Raw genomic sequence first — 17690 nt, 5'->3', positions numbered from 1 at the left:
AGCATCTGTGGACCCTCCTGACAAAAAGTTATTAAAAGAATTTTGATCGTCCAAAAAACGGCCAAAATATAAAACAACAAATTCCTGCACATTGTTTTCAAAACAGACAGTCTTTCATATCTTGACCAAATACAGTCCAATTACCACAACACTTTTGCTAATTGTGTTCCATGGCCCGATGAGAGTTTGTGCAAAATGCGGTGCAAATCGGCTAATAGGTGGCGTTCTGGTGGCAGTCTAATTAGTGTGAACGGAAGTAAATTGGAAAATCTTCAAATCCTCTTCAAAACTCATCGACTTTCAACCTCTCCTTGTCCCTCATACTTTGAGCTAGAGACACCATGTCAACTTTTAAAGAGTCAGAAGACCTTGAACTATTGGGCATGTATTCAGCTTCTACTTTTTGGAAAAATACATAGGTGGGTTGGGTGCCTACCTGTATACTGGAAATGTAAGTAAGAGATAACGTTTATTTTTTTATTTATTACAGCTGACGAGACATCTAGGTGCACAACCCCCGACGGCAGCATGCCCCGACGCGCGTGGACTGCGAGGGCCCATTCATTGCTGCTTGCAGCTTCAATTACCAATGTTTTTACAATCATGTTCAATAAGACAGATGCATTAGTGGTTTCCTCCAGTCAATTGCAGCAAACAGATGTGCAAAAGCTTTAAGAAAAAGGCAGAGGGCAGGATGACAAAGCACAACAGATAACAGAGAGTGGGGTGGAAGGAGGTGTAATCTCAAGACCAACGAAAGCAGGACAGTAAAGACAGAACATAGGGAATAGGGATGGGATGGGAAGATAAGGGTGAAGAAAGGGTAAGGACAGAGGGAGGGCATTATGGTTCTTACTTAAGACTCTCCTGGGAAGACGATGAGGAGCGGTCAGACTGGGGTAGAGACACGATGCTGTCAGAGCTCTTCAGGTGAGACTGGAGGGCCTTCTGATAGGTGGACTCCAGCGCCTGGAACAGATGCTCTGCCTCCCGGCTGTAGTGACCATGGAAACCCCAATAGCATCTACAGGTGAGGGCGAAGAAAAGCAGAGGATGAAGGCAGATTTTAAACTTATCTAAAGTCAAAACTGGTGAATATTTGGTTTCTCATGATACAAAAGACATAGCAAGGTTCACCAAAAGGATAAAATAAGCCTGTTAGGATGCAATGACACTTACTTTCTTGCAATGGATCTGGCCTCAGAGTCAGCATCGTGTATGCCTTTCTTGATGGTCTCAGTCAGAACAGCCACATGTCTGGGGTAGTAGGGGAACATGATGAGGAGGACACAAGCAGTTAAACCCAAGATCAAGGTGAAACCAGGAAGTATAGGCAGACAATTCTCGTAACCTTAGAGCTCAAATGCTAAACTATGAAAAGTCCAGCAGTGTATCTCTCTTCTCTCTCTTTTTCTGTCTCCTCCACCTTTTATTCCTCCGGTGGTCCACAGGCAATGTGGCCACTCACAGGGTTTTTCACACGCTTTTTAAAGTCTCTGCTGCGGTTGTCATGTTTACAGTGATGGAGAGTCGCCTTATCGCTGTGGGTCTTGATGATGACGGTTTTCTTAGGACTCATCAATTTAATGGGCCTCATCAGTGGTGCATCCAACCCACACTTAACTAACTCAAATGCTAGCGAACTCAAATGTCATCATGTGAGAGGAGGAAGAAGAAGAGGCTGTTACTTCACTTCAAATAAACACCCACAAACCCAAAAGCTCGAACTTTGCTCTGCCCAGACACACACATATGTTACAACACTTTATCCATTTGGCACGCACAAGTGGCACGCTTGCGTAGCATTTTTGTGGATTTGGAGGAAAGCAGATATTTTCCAACTCATGAGATACAACTTACCTTTCCAGTGTATTAGTGTGCCACTCTTGTAACATGAGGTCTAGGAACTCATAACAGCGTCTGGAGTGGGGACAAGGTAACACCATGACAAAGGAACAAAAACTTGTGAAGTGCTCTGAATTGAAGCAACTGCAACACAATATAAGCAATAAAACAATATAAAATTAAACCAGAACCTGCCTGTCATTTTAAGGAGAGAATTTCAAAGACAGAATGGTTTCTTTAAACTACTTAAGAAATTAAATGTAACATAATGAATACTTGAAATGTATTTATATTCTATACTGTATATCCAACACTTTATTGGAAAAAATAGTGCTTGATATAAATAACATCTTACTCATTCTTGAGAAGAAATAATAAATAATAAATTCTGAAGTGTTTTACTTCTGTCCTGCAGTATCTGTATGAACAGATGCCCTTTTTCATTTAGTATCAGGATTAACGTCCTCTTACCGTCTGACTGCTACTGATTTGGAGGTGCAGTTACTGGTGATGATGGGGATGAGGCGCGGGTAGTGTGTGTGCTGGAAGAGAAAGACAAAAACATAAGGTGTATTTCGAAAGTCCAAATGTAATGTGTCACTATGTATAGTTAAAATTATCATTTCATTCTCACATGATGATGCTTTTGTGGTCTGGTTGTATATATGACAGCAGCATAACTGTCTCAGATGACTGTAGGCTCTACTCAAACGACCTATACTGCATGATGCTAGTGCATTTAACGTCCTACCAGTTTTGTTGGTAAGCGAGGCATAATCAAAGCACAAAGCAAGGCGCAAGGGGCAAAGGGGTTGTATTTAGTTCCTTAATTAATTGATTAATAAAATAATTAGGTATGTTTTGGGCAAACATGAATTCAAACAGTCACAGTGTCTTCTCCCATTCTTTTTAAAAGTCAGCCTACACGGGTCGTCGGTGGCTTAGTGGATAGAGCAGGCACCCCATGTACAAGGCTGTTGCCACAGCGGCCCGGGTTCGAGTCCAGCCTGTGGCCCTTTGCTGCATGTTATCCCCTCTCTCTCTCCCCCTTTCACACTTGACTGTCCTGTCCATTAAAGGCAAAAATGCCCAAAAAAATATCTTTAAAAAAAAAAAAAAAAGTCAGCCTACACCTGGCGCATGACGGATTCTGCAAAGTGGAGAAGCCAGTTGTTTTCTGCTGAGAGTAATGCAGTAAGAGCAGTAATGTTACTATAGCAAATATCCTGGGACATTTAAGCATCAAACCTGTACTCATAAACTCGACAGAGGGAACAAAACAAAACTTTTAGCCTCTAAAATAATCACACAATAATTACACTGCTCCTCGTGCGTAACTGTGCACAGTATCTCTCTTAATGTGCAGTCTGGCAGCGGCTCTGCTCTCTCCTATGTTCACATTTTACAGAATGTAATTAATATTTTCCTCTTTAACGATGTATTATTTCACCCACCCACCACCCATCCACATGTTCCTGTGTGTGTAACAACCAGAAAATACTGGGGGTTTTTTGCTCAAAGGCACAATTGCTTTCTGCTGCCTCAAAAAAGCAATACGCCAAACAGTACACCTGACTAACCACATCAACTCCCCACTCTGGGTGTCTTACCCTGAGGATGAGGCGGATGGTGGCCACCCCAGAGGTGGCCATGACTTTGGCACTGTTGGGCACGAGGTTCAGCAGTGTGGGCATGACGCTCTCCGCTCCATGGTCAAACTTGTTACCCAGTATTGATGACAAATGTCTGGCAGGGGGAGAACAAGGGAAGGACAAAGTGTTAAAGAACATGTGTAAACCCCATCATCATGGTGATGTGTCATTGTTCTATTTCACAACATTAAAAGGACTGTGGCAGGTGTGTTACAAGTACAACTCCTCAAATGACTTTGCTGTAATGTGTTAAAGTTGATTTCACTTTCTGCATTTTAACTAAGGGGTAAAATGAAGAGAGTAAGAAAATAACTTTTGGAAAAGAAATCAGAGAGAGGCAGAGGGCATATGTAAGTTAATGAGATAGCTGTTGCTTTTTGGTGAGACACAAAAGAGAGAAACTGAGAGAAAGAGAAAACAAAAGAAATAGTTAACACTAAAAATCAAATAAGTATATCTAGGTTGAAACGGTCCAAAAACTGAAGAAAAATTCAATATGCAGTCTGCCACAGCTGGGGAATGTGTGGATTAAAAGGCAAACTGTGGTGACATTACAAGGATGATAGGATACATGTAACTCAAATCTATTCATCAACCTGCTGCTCTTTGCATGCATCTCTGCTCTGTTGCACCTCATCAGGGTTGGATTATAATTTGGATGACGAATGTTTTGGGGTTTTTGGCACACTGCTCGTTTCATATCCGAGCAGGGCACATGTTCATTAGCTTAAAGATGTGGAAAGAAAATATTTGAGCGTTTCCCTGGCAAAGCCTAATGAGTAAGAGATTCGAGTTAATGTCACTGCTGTCAATCAAATCCTTTAAGACTACCCTGGCAAGGCAACTGATGCTGATCCACTAATGAAAACTGAATGACTCTCCAATTAAAACACAAATGATGACCAAAGTTTTTCACTGTATTAACCTGTGTATTAGGGCTTGTCCTCTTTTTTTTTAAGTTAATCAATGTTGACATGTAACAAACAAAATCTTTGTTCTATGCTCTCACTCAGAGGTTGTTAATGTGGAAATGTTGTATAATAATTGCCCAACCTTACTGTGTGCTTTTTCAGTATCAAATACAACGTGCTTAAAGCTGGGGTAGGCAGTTTTATTTTGGCATCATGAGGCAAAAATCCCATGATAACCTTTGAGCAAACCTTAACTTAAGTGGACTGAGAGAACATCATCAACTCTAAAAGAGAGTCAGTCAGTAAAACATGTGACATTATCGGCAAAGTGTTTCAGAGGCAGAGAGAAAATGTTGCTAATAGTTTAGCTTTCTGCTAACCAGAGCCACAGGCTCGTAGCTGCGGTTAATTAACAGCTGGTTCCCACTACACAACATTTCTATCTGTCCGACAGTCACTTCGTCAGATTAGGCGACTATGGAGTCATAAAATTGTGCCTTGTGTTGTAACTTGGCCAACATGGCAGACTGCGTGATGGTCCACACCAATCATCCTCAGTCGTCCTTCACAACGTGTGTGATGTCATCGGGTTATTCTTGCCCTATTCTTATTACTTTTACTATTATTGCAGTCACTGTGTCTGTTCATGTGCCAGCCCAAATGTTGCTGTAATAACGTAAAAAGTGCCACCAGATGGCAGGAGCTACATTTGAAGTACCACATGCAAACTTGCAAGTCACTGAATCCTCTGCAACAAGTTCCTGCAAATGTTTTACAATAGAAGCCTATTTAGAAAATGAAAGGATTCTCTGAATCGAAGTTATAAGGGGCTTTTAAGTTTTTACAGATACAGGAAGGGTTGAGGAATGACGGCGCGATGCATTAACTTTATCAAGGCAAACGGGAGCGGATAAAAAGTAAAAATATAAAGATACAGAGGGAATAATAAATAACGGCCCGTTTATAATGTAGTCTGTTTCAGATGAAACTGGGAGCCTCTGCAGTTGTGGTTAGTAAAAAGCCCTGCCACTATTTTTTAAATTTTATTCCTTTACATCTTCCATTGTGAAGAAATAACATTCTTTGCTAGCCTGATGCCAATGGCAGTACTCACTGGGTTGCTAAAGTGCCTCTGCTGTTTAATGCCATCATTTTTCCCTTTTCACTCTATGTGGTCGTCCCTAGAGGCTGGGGTGTTGTTGATATACAGTTGTCCACAGCAGCAGATCGCTTTGTGTTTCTATTTGTAAAAGTGATGGCGGTGATGGAAGCAGTCGTGAACAACGAAAAGAAAATCGAACATGCTCGACTTTCTGTTGGAACGTTCCAGATGTGGTTGGTTGTCGTTAACTATGACACACTACAGGAGACAAAACAATGGATTATCACGTACGACACTCATTGTTCACGATCCGAGCCGACATCGTACGGCGCTGCGTTGGGCTATAATTGGGCTGATATAATGTAGTGTGTACCCGACATTAAGTTCATGTTTATAGAGCGAGTCTTGAGTCATCTGAAAGGGCTTTACAGGCTCACGTCTGAAAAAAATGGGACAGTAAATCTCACAGAATTGCTTCTATATAACAGCATCAGGGTTACAATCAGGATGACTGAAATGAATGATGAGCACCTGTACGGGTTACTGAATGAAGTGTATGCCTCTGCTTTTCTAGTGGGAGGGGTTGAAGACAGCAAGAGGAGAGCTGCAGGAGGCAGGTTGTGATTTCAAATGCTTTGTTTTTTAACCTTTTCCAGCAAACTGCCTACCCCACCTTTAAATTGTATGTAATGTTTCTATAGTTACTAGATGCTAAACTTCTACATCAGCCTGAATTTATGCACATTATTATTAAAAGTATGATATTAATATTCAGAAATCAAATATAATAGAAAAAGTCATGTAAAAATGGAGACTTCAACTGCTCTGTGCATAGCACTCCTTCATTCTGTTTCGAACACAGATTCTATTTTGCTCTAAAATTCGTATTCTTTACCATCTTTACCACAATTTACCATTCCAATGCCAGAATGCAGTTCTGAGATTGTGGAAATGACAAAAGTCATGTCACTTTATGATTAAAGATGATGTTTGATGAAAAAAAATCTGTTATGATCATACCTTTATTCACATTATTTGCCAGTTTTAACACAGTTCAAACCCAGGTTGCAGATTAAAGCTACTGTAAAATGGAACTTCACACTTGTGCCCAAAAACATCTATAAAATCTGAGCAAACAGTACATCTTCCTCAACTTGGGATCTTACCCCAGTGTGATGCAGGCCTCACGGACCACCTGTGAGCGCAGGTCTTTAGCTGACAGTTTGAGGGGAGCCTCCAGGAGACGCAGCTGTTGAGGGAAACCCTCGTACTCTGTTGCCCCGGCCAGCATGAGAGAACGGACCTTCTTCAGCTGGAGAGGATCAAGAAAAACGAGACGACATTCATCAGTATTTCATCACTGGGTTCATGCATCTCCACTGTGTGTGTGTGTGTGTGTGTGTGTGTGTATGAGTATGCATTTGGTTTCTGAGTCTTACCGCAACCACTCGGTGCTCCCAGTCATGTTTGTCATCAGACAGCACTTCTCTGACCTTAGTCAGCTGGTCCTCTAGCTCTCTGTTAGAGTAGATCTGGACACATAGAGAGACAGGATGGATAATGCTGTCACTATCCTCAGAATTAGCTGTTTTACAATACTGTATATGTTTTAAAGGCTCAGATTTGACAGAGGCCAGCAGGTAATACTTCACAACACACAAGTGCATTTGCTCCAAATCTGTGTGTAAGTACATGTTTGTGACATGTAATCATTAGCATAAGCTGACACCCCAAAAAGCTAAGAAATAAAACATTAGCTAAAGCTGTCGATGCTGGATCCTGGCAGATCCCTATTGTGGCAAAAAATAAAGAAGCAATCACAATCTTTGATGTGGAGAGGGATGTCATAAAATGTCTTGTTGAAACAAAGCAGCCCATTGATAGTTATGGAGAGGTTTCTGTTTTTTTCAACAACAAATAGAGTCAGATGGGACAATCTGATGCTCTATGACACCACCACCTCTTTGTCTTTAGGGCCCAACCAGAGATGCCAGAGATATGTTTATATTTGTTTTTGTTTTTGTTTTTTTCTCTTCATATCTCTCTTTATATCTTCCTTTGGTTAACACTCTCTAGTCATTTTGCTCTCTCTCCCCTCAGAAAACATGTTTTTTTTTTAAATTTGTTTTTATGTTGCTCACTTGTATAAAAACTCACTTGTACCAAACAAATTGCACTTGTTAGGTTTATAGACATATTTATATCCATGTCTGTGAAAACATGGATGCTTCACACACATCTTCCCCCTTGCAGCACAGAAGATCTGTACAACAGCACAGTTTCAAGGTGGACATCCTAGATGAGTGTCACCAATTCAGTATCTGCCAAATGTCTCCCTCTTCTGTTCCTGAGATATGGTGTAAAGTGTTTTATGCACAACATTATGAGGTCACAGTGACCTTTGACCAACACATTTTAATCAGTTCATGGAGTCCAAGTGGAGGTTTGTCCCAAGTTTAAAGAAATTCCCTGGAGATGCTCCTGAGATATCACACTCACAAGAATGAGATGGACAGATGGACGAAAAACCCAAAAACATAAAGCCTCCAGCCATGGCTATCGCCGGCACGGAGGCATTAAAAAAAAACAAAACAAAAAAAAAAACAAGCAGACAACTGCTAAAGACTAGAATTTGTCTTGCCAAAAAATTTGAAATCCCATTGATCCATGTGTGTGTTTAAATCCATCTCATACAACATATAGCTCAGCATACCTGCACTGTGGGCACATCTTCAAAGGCTTTGATAAAATCCTCTTCATCAACAGCACCAGCACCTGCTTCTTTACCTTTGAAAAATAAATGCACATGGTATTGTTCCTGAGATTCAACAGCACTTCAGCATTTCTAAAGAATGATTAAAGCAGCAGGAAAGTGTTTATGTGATACCCCTTCAGCACACCCAGTCTGGAGACTTTAATATATGTGTTACCGTTACATTTACCATTACTAATGTTGAAAGTGCTGTATAGTAAACATCTTGTGGCTGTGTGCATTTGTGTGAACCGGACCCCTCCCTCACCTGTCGCCTTAGCTGTGGTGGCTGAGCTGGGTCTTCTAACAGAGCTCACTACAGTCCTCCTGCCACTGGGGGGTGCTTTGGATGATGAAGAGGAAGAGGACCGGCCTCCGTCCACAGAATCTTCATCCTCAAAGTTCTTATCTGCAATGACAGAGGCAGAAAAGGGAAGATGTATGATGTTTAAGTCAATTTAAACCATGAAAAAATGCTCCTGGGATTAATGGCAAATGTATGTGTTACTCGCTCAACAGTTCGATGACTGTGTCAGGGATATTCCCGTAAGCATCAATAAATCATTATTTCCTCATCATTCAGAGACACATCGCTGCCATCAGAGGTGCTCTTCCTGGTTAGTATGAGGGTGAAATGCATCATCCTTCTCTTCTCATTAATGTGCCTACGGTAGGACCTGAGTCATCTCTGCATTGTATGACCTCTGCTTGCCTCAGGGAAAGAGTGCAACGCAGTCAATCTGTCAGGTCGTGTGTATGTATCCATTCAACCTTTATCTATCCATCCATCTGACTTTAATCTGGTTTGGCAGCCATGCATGGATACATGGCCCCCTGTCACCTGCCCAACGTGACCATTCACACGAGGGATTAGCCCGGGGCTGATACGACGGTTGGTGCTGTGTGGTTGCCGTCAGCTGAGGCATGGCGACAACAGGAATGTTTGCAGCTTAGGTCACTGTCTATTTTTGAGGACATTTAGTGGAAATGGAATCAATTTAAAAACAATTTCTCACTCTGTTATCATAAAGGATGTGCTCATGTAAATGAGCTTACTATAAATTGTTGTTTAGGAATTAGCTGCACATAAAAATGGCTTTCATTAATTAACTGATATATGTGAAAAAAAAAAACAGAACTGTGATCAGGCTCATATACAAAACAAGCTCTCTAAACGTCCCTGCTGCAAAGAGTACCATGACACTGCATCTATCATACACAGACAGAAACCACAAGAACAAAGTGGAAGATAGGGACACAAGGCAACAGGTTGAGAGAGGAAAAGGTGGAGACATGAAAGAGACGTACATCCAGAGAAAGCAGAGCGATGGCTGAAAGATGAGACAGACAAAATACCAGAAAATCCATGAGAGCAAAAGCGAGCTAGAGGAGAGCAGAGGGGGAGAAGAGGAGAGATTAAAAAGGCACGATTCTTACGATCGCAGATTTTCTTGCACATCAGCTTCTTCAGCATGTCTCTGCTGCAGCCTCTAACACGCTCTCTCTTTTTCACCAAGCATCTGTCCACAGGATGTGTGTGTGTTTGGGGATGTGTCTGTGTGTGCTCTGCATGTGCCTCTGTTGCACACTGGGCTCTGACAAAGTGCCAGACTAACCACCCTTAAGCCTTCCTCTCTGAGTTATCAGTGTGTGTGTGTGTGTGTGTGTGTCTCACAGTGCCATCACTGGTGATGCTGTTGGACTGTAGGGACTCTTTTGGTGAAAAGAGGGAGGGGTCTATTGTTGTGAGATCACCTTTATTGTGCTTACCCAGTGTGCACTCATACAGCACTGATAACAACAGCAGCAGCAGAACACAATGATACTACTGTGTTTAAACAAATATTAAAACAGTATCACAGAATAAGGTCATTACTGAAGATGTAACATAGGAAAAAGCATGAGCAGTACTAAGAATATATCATACCTAGCCTAAACAATGCATATATCTCAATATTTAATATTTAGTGTGCCCCATATGTACAAAAGCCCTTTATGAATTCCAATACAAAAATGTTCAAATTATATAAACAATTATGTAGCATTATTAGTTGAATGCTCTGTTTATCATTATATCATGAAAAGAACTGCCAAGTTTCCATGTTTCACCACAAAGCAGGAAGTAGTCTTTAAAGCCCCATTTCCACCAAACACCTTCAGAATGGTACCTTTGGGACCAAAAGTAACCCTTCAGACATGGTACCTAGACCCTAGGTCCGCGTTTCCATTGCAAACAGTAAATGTGGGCGGGGCTGTTATCACTCTCTGCTCTGTCTAGCTCTCGCTGTATTTTCTCATTACCGGTGACACAGAGGGAACTCTGCACCTCATTTATCGTACCACAGAACGTGATTGCATGCCAACATTTTCTGACCAAAATAGAACAGGCTGCAGTGAGAGTCTCTGTCCATGGGATATTTAAAAATAGCAGGTTTGTGCATTTAGTCCTTCTCAGGCAAGCACAGGAGTTTACTGTTGCTGTTTCCCACAGGAATGATGCTCCATGATGCTTTTTTTTTCTCCAAGTGAGAATTGGAATATGCAGTTCACATAATCCAGTCGAAATTAATATATATTTTTAAATGCTTGAAGATCCACTCATTACTTAAGTATATGTCATCCAAGACAAACAATAAGAACTAATGGTATGGTCAAAGTTATCATAATAAAATTTAGGGTGTGCTGATGGATTCATGTCATCAACTCATGCATTGAGTAAAATTACAAGTAAAAATTCCACCTTAAAAGTTTCCAGCAGTCGGCCCAGTGAATTAAATAATTTTTTTCTCAGTCTACAGCTGCTACAAGAGGCAGCAAAACATCATTTCATTTTATAGTCATTGTTTACTAACGTATGTTGAGGCTTGCCACGGTATGAACAGCAGTTACATAAGCTTTAAAACCAGCCACAACTCAGCCCTGAGCAGAGTGACCATAAGCTATTGACCAGTTAACAAACTGCAGTGTTTCTAGCTCCACCTTTTAGTACCAGATCTGTATGCCAGGTACGCCAACAGAGGGGTGACCAAAAGTGGGGACGGCAAGAAACGCTTCCTTGGTACCATTCACAACTTTTCACAGTGGAAACAGAAAAAATGGGTACTGTACTGAACTGAACTGTACCACACTGTCAAATCTGCCTCAAACTTGACGTCTGATAAGAACCCCAGCCTGAAGACATCTACATGCCAATACTGAGTTACGTCTCCTACAGGCAACAGGAAATTACATATTTTATACTTTCATGTACTGTTCCTACCTAGTTGACCAGATCCACCTCGAATTTGGGCAGAAAAGCCTTCAAACCTTGATGATGCTTTTTAATGAAGATTGAGTTTTCTTAGAATGGTGTTGCCATAGTGAATTTCGAAATTTTGACATGACACAGGAAGCTGTTGTAACTTGATTATACATAGTCCAATCTACCCCAAATATTACATGCTGTGTAACAGTCCAGGCCTGAAAACATCGACAGACTCACTCACAGCACCACCTACTGACAACAGGAAGTCGGCATTATGTGACAGAGATCATTCAATTTGTGTGGCCTACATGTGATATTCAGCAAGAAGGAGATTACCACTGTGTGTTCTCTAGTGCCACATAGTGGACAGAGGAAGTCATACACAATTTGCAAAACGTCATTTCCAGGGCAAAGCACTCTATGCAAGAACCATCTAGGTCGTGCACGTAGTCTCCAGCTGTCATGGAAATGCACAATTGTGATAACCAGTGTCCCACTGGCACCTTTGACGTCAGAAAGGTGCAAGGACCCGTTCATCGCCGCTTGCAGCTTTAATTTCTCTTTTGATTTTTCAGAGCCTTGTGACCAGCCCCTACAGGCACATTATTCAGACATACAGTATATGGTCATTAAGACCAGTGTTGGAATGACTGAACAGGCTGACCAACACCTCCATTTTTACATCCCTGCATTTGACGTAGCAGGGCTTGAAGAGGAAAACAGCAAGAACTAAAGTTCAGATAAACATGAAACAAGGGTTATGCTACATGGCTTGAAGCCCCTGTACAGCCACACAAGTTTTTTCATTCCTCAGGGTGAACAGACCTCCAGTCTGGATGATGTTAGGTGGAGCTACAGTGGGAATAAAATGATGTCACTAAACTCTAATCACTAATAACAGTGGGTGCTCTCCAAAACCCAGCAGGCACAGTGCTGATTAGAACCAGCTGGTCTCTACTCAATTTTAAATTCAGCACTCAAAGCGGCTCATGCCAACTTAAATCAATAGCTCTGTGTAGCACATTAAAAAACCAAAATGTGTACCAATATCACTGTAAACAATACCGACTATAAACACATATTTGACATGTGTTGTCGGGGCTGAAATCAAATGTAAAAGTTACTGTATCTCCCAGTACTCAAACACTGTATAAAGATGAAAGAATGAAAGTTTACTATCTTCACCACCTGCAGCTGTTTGATTATCAGCTCATGCAGATTGCATGTCATGCCTGCCACCACAAGCAAGTTTCCCTTACCGCTAAAAATACAGCAACACACCAGTATGACCACATGGAGCAGAGCCACTTATAATGGTGTAATTTTTCCTGCCCTAACAGGTGTAACAAAACTAAGGAAGGAGGCTGTCAATCAAGCACGGTCTGCACATGCCTAGTTTTGGTATATACATATATTGCAGATATATCAATAACAAGAAATTGTGGTACCTAAATGCCTATTCAATGAGGTATCTAGAAACAATAGATTTTCCCAACAGAGGGCACTGACAGGTTAATGTTTCAACTCAACACTCAGTACGTACTGTATCTTAAGCACCATGGCCACCAGGTCTTTATTCACAGCAGATATTTGACTCTTGATGTAATGGTAGGAAAAGCACAGGTGTTACTAGAAACATTAACAATGGCTGTGTTCTTTTCAAATATCCCAGTAAGCCATAACAGTGAGCCAGCCTGCACAATACCAAAACCCTGCAACTGAAGTCACTAAAGAGAATTCAGCCCATATTCATTTCATTATTTACCCCTGTGATTTCCATAATAGACATGTCAAAACAAAATAAAAACAAAACAAAACACCTTCTTTAGACAATTTAAATTAGGGATGTTCGATATTGGAATTTTTTGCTGATATCTGATACGCCAATATATAACATCTCATTTGGTCAGGTACCGAAATCGATATATATCAACTTTTTTCATATTATACATGCATACTTTTATTGTGATGGCCCACCAGCAGTTGGAGACATGAAATACAATGCTTTTCAATGTATGTAATATTCATTCATTGTGTAAAGTAAGGAAGACCATATTGGCCGATACTGATGACGTACGATATTATCGTGCATCCCTAATTTTTATTGTACTGGCCACAAAAACCTATCAGGCTTAAGTTTAAAAAGTGCTCCTAGAAAAACTCTGAAAATCATTGCCTGATTTGACTGAACTGCTACTTTGATTATGTGCACAGTGGTGAAGCAGTCTATTGGTGGTATCATGGCGAGAACGTTTTGGTAAAAAGTAAACAGAACATCATAAAAACAAGAATACAATGATAAATGTAAAGACTGAAAACTTCTGGGAACCACAAGTTTTGCACAACAAAAGCACAGCTTGCCAAACAATTTTCGCCAATGAGACTCTCAGGCTTAAACAAAACTTTGTACCTCAAAATACTCAACTACTCTCTGTGGTTCTGTGTAGCACACATGTCAATGCAAAAGACAGGTGGCCTCACAAATCAAAATACCTGTCAATAACCAGCTAACAAGTGCAATTTAAAAATAAATTGAGCACAATATAAGAAGCATAAAGAATTTTGTTGAACTCCCAGCCACAGTGCAGCTCTGTTGGAAAACAATCCAGTGTTGTCCCTCGTACCAGATAACGCCAGACATAAAGGCTTGCTTTGCAATTTCGTTCAAGGTAAACTACAACATAAAGGAAATGATCCAGATCTAAACGCTCCAGAAAACAAACATACTGTATATGAGCTCACTCTGCACCCTGCCACACTTAGAAAAGTATTGACTACAGCTGTCAGAGGGGCTGTTTTCACCAGCGCTGACACAAATGTTGAGGTAATTTATCTGTGTGTCAGGGGAGCAATTAGAGATGCATGCAGCGTGGAATGAGCAACTGAAACCCAGACGTTCAAACACACACACACACACACACACACACACACACACACACACACACACACACACACACACACACACACACACACACACACACTTGTCTTGCCTCTGAGTGGTGACAGTGGCAGTGGTCCCGCAGGCCCCTTGACATCACTGCTGCCGCTCTGAACAGGTTTAATCACTGATAACTGGTCAACATGGAGCGTCTGTGACGTCAACAGCTTATTGTTTCAAGTAAGTCAGTAGTTCATATAAGATGCTTCCTTGGAGATGTTTTAATGCACGTATAACGGTGTACTGAGGCCATAACTTCTATAGTCACACTCCTTCACTGCCCTCACCTCCTCCCAGAAGCAGGGCTGTCTGACAAACAGTTCCACAGGACATACACAGGGAGGACGGCAGTAAAAGGGCAGAGGATATTACGTATTGCATTCTCAACAAGATACATTTCCAAATCTTGTAGGTTGCATTAGTAGATGAACCTGTAGGGATAAGTTTGCATGGCAGACAAACAACAGCATCAATACATAAAAAGGAACCTTCACAATAAACACAAAAAGGCCTCCTAAATGCCACTGGACAAAAATTGCATCAATGTATAAACAACAATAATCACATTAGCCTCTGGCCTATCAAAGCTGCTGTTTTTAAACTAAGTAAGTCTATAAAAGGATCCTTCAGGCCCCAAAAGTTAAATAAAAATTGGAGCATAGGGATTTATCAGTGTTATTTAACTGTTCAAAAACAGAACAGAAATTGGTGACTATTATTTGAGACGAAAATTATATTTAAGTTGGATGAACTCCTCTTTGGCCTTTTACTTAAAACATCTCCAAATACTTATTTGGAATACTGAGTGTAGCTGCTAGAAAAGCAATTACAAAGAAATGGCTTCAGCCACATGCCCCATCCACTGAGCACTGGTATGATATCATTTATGAAATCTTTGAAATGGTAAAAGTGTCTAATTGAAGATGACTGTGTGACTGCTGTTACTAAGTGAAACCATATAAGGAAGAAAAAAACCCCCCAGATCAGAACACACATAATAAGTATACTGTCAGGGCTGTTTAAGGCATGGTGGATGTGCTACCCTCTCTGTACACTACGTGTCAGTATACACTGAGAATTGCAACACACTGCAACACATTGAAGCACTCAAAGTTGCTGAAGCTGCATTGGCATCAGCAGTCACCAGTAATCTGTCTCTGGACCACAGGTTTATATAATAGGGAGGATTTTCTCTGTACTGTACTCTTTAGAGGAGAATAAAAGCTAAAAGGCATGAGGGATTTAGAGAAAGTTCAGGAAAGTTAAGTTCTTCGAATAGGGTACACGCTTAATAATGTGTACTGCCTGATAGAGAGAGTGAGACAGAGGAAGGGGCTCACTCTCATACAGTCTCCTTTTTACTGTGGTCACCCCTTCCCCTTTTAACCTCCAGCTTTCCTGTCTCTCATTCTGCATCTCCTTATTTACTCTCTCATGTCCTTTTCTTTTTGCTCTGTCTCAGTACCCCTCCTGGTTCTCCCTGCAGCTCAGGGGAAACTGATGTGTTTCCCACCAGGCTCCGGGCCTTGTCCATCATGCAGGCTGTGGTTTAGCCTGTGGTCTGTGGGGTTACATAAGAGACAAATGACTGGTGATCAGTGTTATGTCATAACAAAGATGTCTTGTTTTGCTGACAAACTAGAGAGGCTGCTGGTAGGGCAGAAAATGATCCTTCTGGCTGCAATGCCATGTTTGTCTCTCATTTTAATTGCTCCCACACCAACTACGCCATATGAGTTTTATTCCCTCAGAAAGCTTTCCTCTACCTGTTTAATCCAAACAGGATTTAAGTCTGTCAGATATCTACCCAGGAACTGAGCTCTTGCTCTCTTTAATATTGCCTTGACAGCCAGACAAAGAAGAAGATGACTGTAGACTGTGGCTGCTGCTGAGGCTTTTTTGTACTGTTAGTATGTTATTTATTTCTGACCTAGATGCAGTAGGAGAGAACACTTTGCTGATCAGTCAACTGATGACTCATAAAACCTTTACCCTCTGGTTTCTCTTTAACTTGTCGAACACCCAAAAATTCCCAACACGGAAATACATCAGAAGGCAGACTTCGATTCTTTCATCTTTGTCAGAAAATGTTGATTGATCCTCTGAGCACTGCTCTGAAGCCTTTAAGGCCCCACTCATTAAAACGTAAACTATCTGTCACAGGAAGTGCTGAGTGTCACAGCAGAGCAGTCGTATGAGTGATGACCTGTGATGATTAACCAATGTTCTTGCTGGGATAAGGAGGACAAATGGAAAGGGAACAAAAATAACCAACACTGTATCAAAAGTGTCCACACACAGCCCTATATAACTGTGATCTAAAGCTAAGCAACTACGACCACCCACTTTGAATGTTATCAGCACATTAAATGGCTGTTATGAGCTGCCATTGGGAGCATAGATTCCATACATCCATAAACCTTACTTTCTTTCACATGAAAAGCAAAATCTTCTTCAAAAGCCTTTTACTAAATATTGTATTTCATAACTAACTCTGTAATGTCTATTTTATATTGCAGTGAAAACAATACATTTCTCCTTTAAACAACTGTATGTTTTCAAGTTTCTAAACCAAATTTTACAAGATTGTGTTTAAACACATCATGATAACATCCTAATTTATCTGCGCCCAACACTCACTTTCACTAAATAGAGCTTGAACTCATAATGTAACTCAATGCGTTGCTTTGAAATTTAATAGGGCCTTTTGTCCCAAAGGTGGCCAGAGGAAGATCTCTGGTCGTCCCTAGCTTGATGGGCTAAATGACTAACAACTTATTGATTATCAAAATTGTGTTGATCAACTATTGTTAGTGTTAAACAAATCTTCTGTTTTCATTCCTTTAAGGGTCCTTTTAACTGATAATATTGATAATTCTGTAATACTGTGATACCATGAAAGCAAGATATTTTCTGATACCATTATTGTACCATGATTATCTCACTCTACTGCAACCCTTCAATTAACTGAATGTTTCAGCACTACAACAACTGCTTACTAAGTCTTATCATGAAATGTCAGTCTGCATATGAAAAATAGAGGAATGATGGCAACATGTTTGAGATATACAGTGCATGAATAAGGCCATTCAGTGTAGGAGTGATATTTTCACAGCACACAGACAGAACAGAAACACAGTATTGTAGCCTGGTTTGTTCTGAGGACAATAAGCTGGCTGTCCCACTCAGACTTTACAATCAACTGAAGACATGAGGAACAGGAGCAGAGAATTGACTTGTTGATTT

At 40.8% G+C, this 17690-nt stretch overlaps 1 protein-coding gene across 35 annotated transcripts in view; it reads right to left on the bottom strand.

Moving 5' to 3' along the window:
• clasp1a (cytoplasmic linker associated protein 1a) overlaps positions 1–17690 on the bottom strand; it is a 129521-nt gene that overhangs the window by 46899 nt on the left and 64932 nt on the right. For all 35 annotated transcript variants that reach the window (XM_050049859.1, XM_050049860.1, XM_050049867.1 and 32 more), the window contains exons 9-17: positions 8531–8671; positions 8224–8297; positions 6950–7042; positions 6677–6822; positions 3456–3591; positions 2317–2387; positions 1861–1920; positions 1180–1257; positions 857–1024 (exon numbers count right to left, since the gene is read on the bottom strand). In XM_050049859.1, the coding sequence (XP_049905816.1) occupies positions 857–1024; positions 1180–1257; positions 1861–1920; positions 2317–2387; positions 3456–3591; positions 6677–6822; positions 6950–7042; positions 8224–8297; positions 8531–8671 (967 nt within the window). The remainder of the gene's footprint in view (positions 1–856; positions 1025–1179; positions 1258–1860; positions 1921–2316; positions 2388–3455; positions 3592–6676; positions 6823–6949; positions 7043–8223; positions 8298–8530; positions 8672–17690) is intronic.

The sequence above is a fragment of the Epinephelus moara genome, chromosome 7, assembly GCF_006386435.1.
Source record: "Epinephelus moara isolate mb chromosome 7, YSFRI_EMoa_1.0, whole genome shotgun sequence".
In the NCBI taxonomy this organism is placed as follows: domain Eukaryota; kingdom Metazoa; phylum Chordata; class Actinopteri; order Perciformes; family Serranidae; genus Epinephelus; species Epinephelus moara.
Note: the sequence above shows the minus strand (reverse complement) of the source record. Positions and strands in the feature narration are given on the sequence as shown.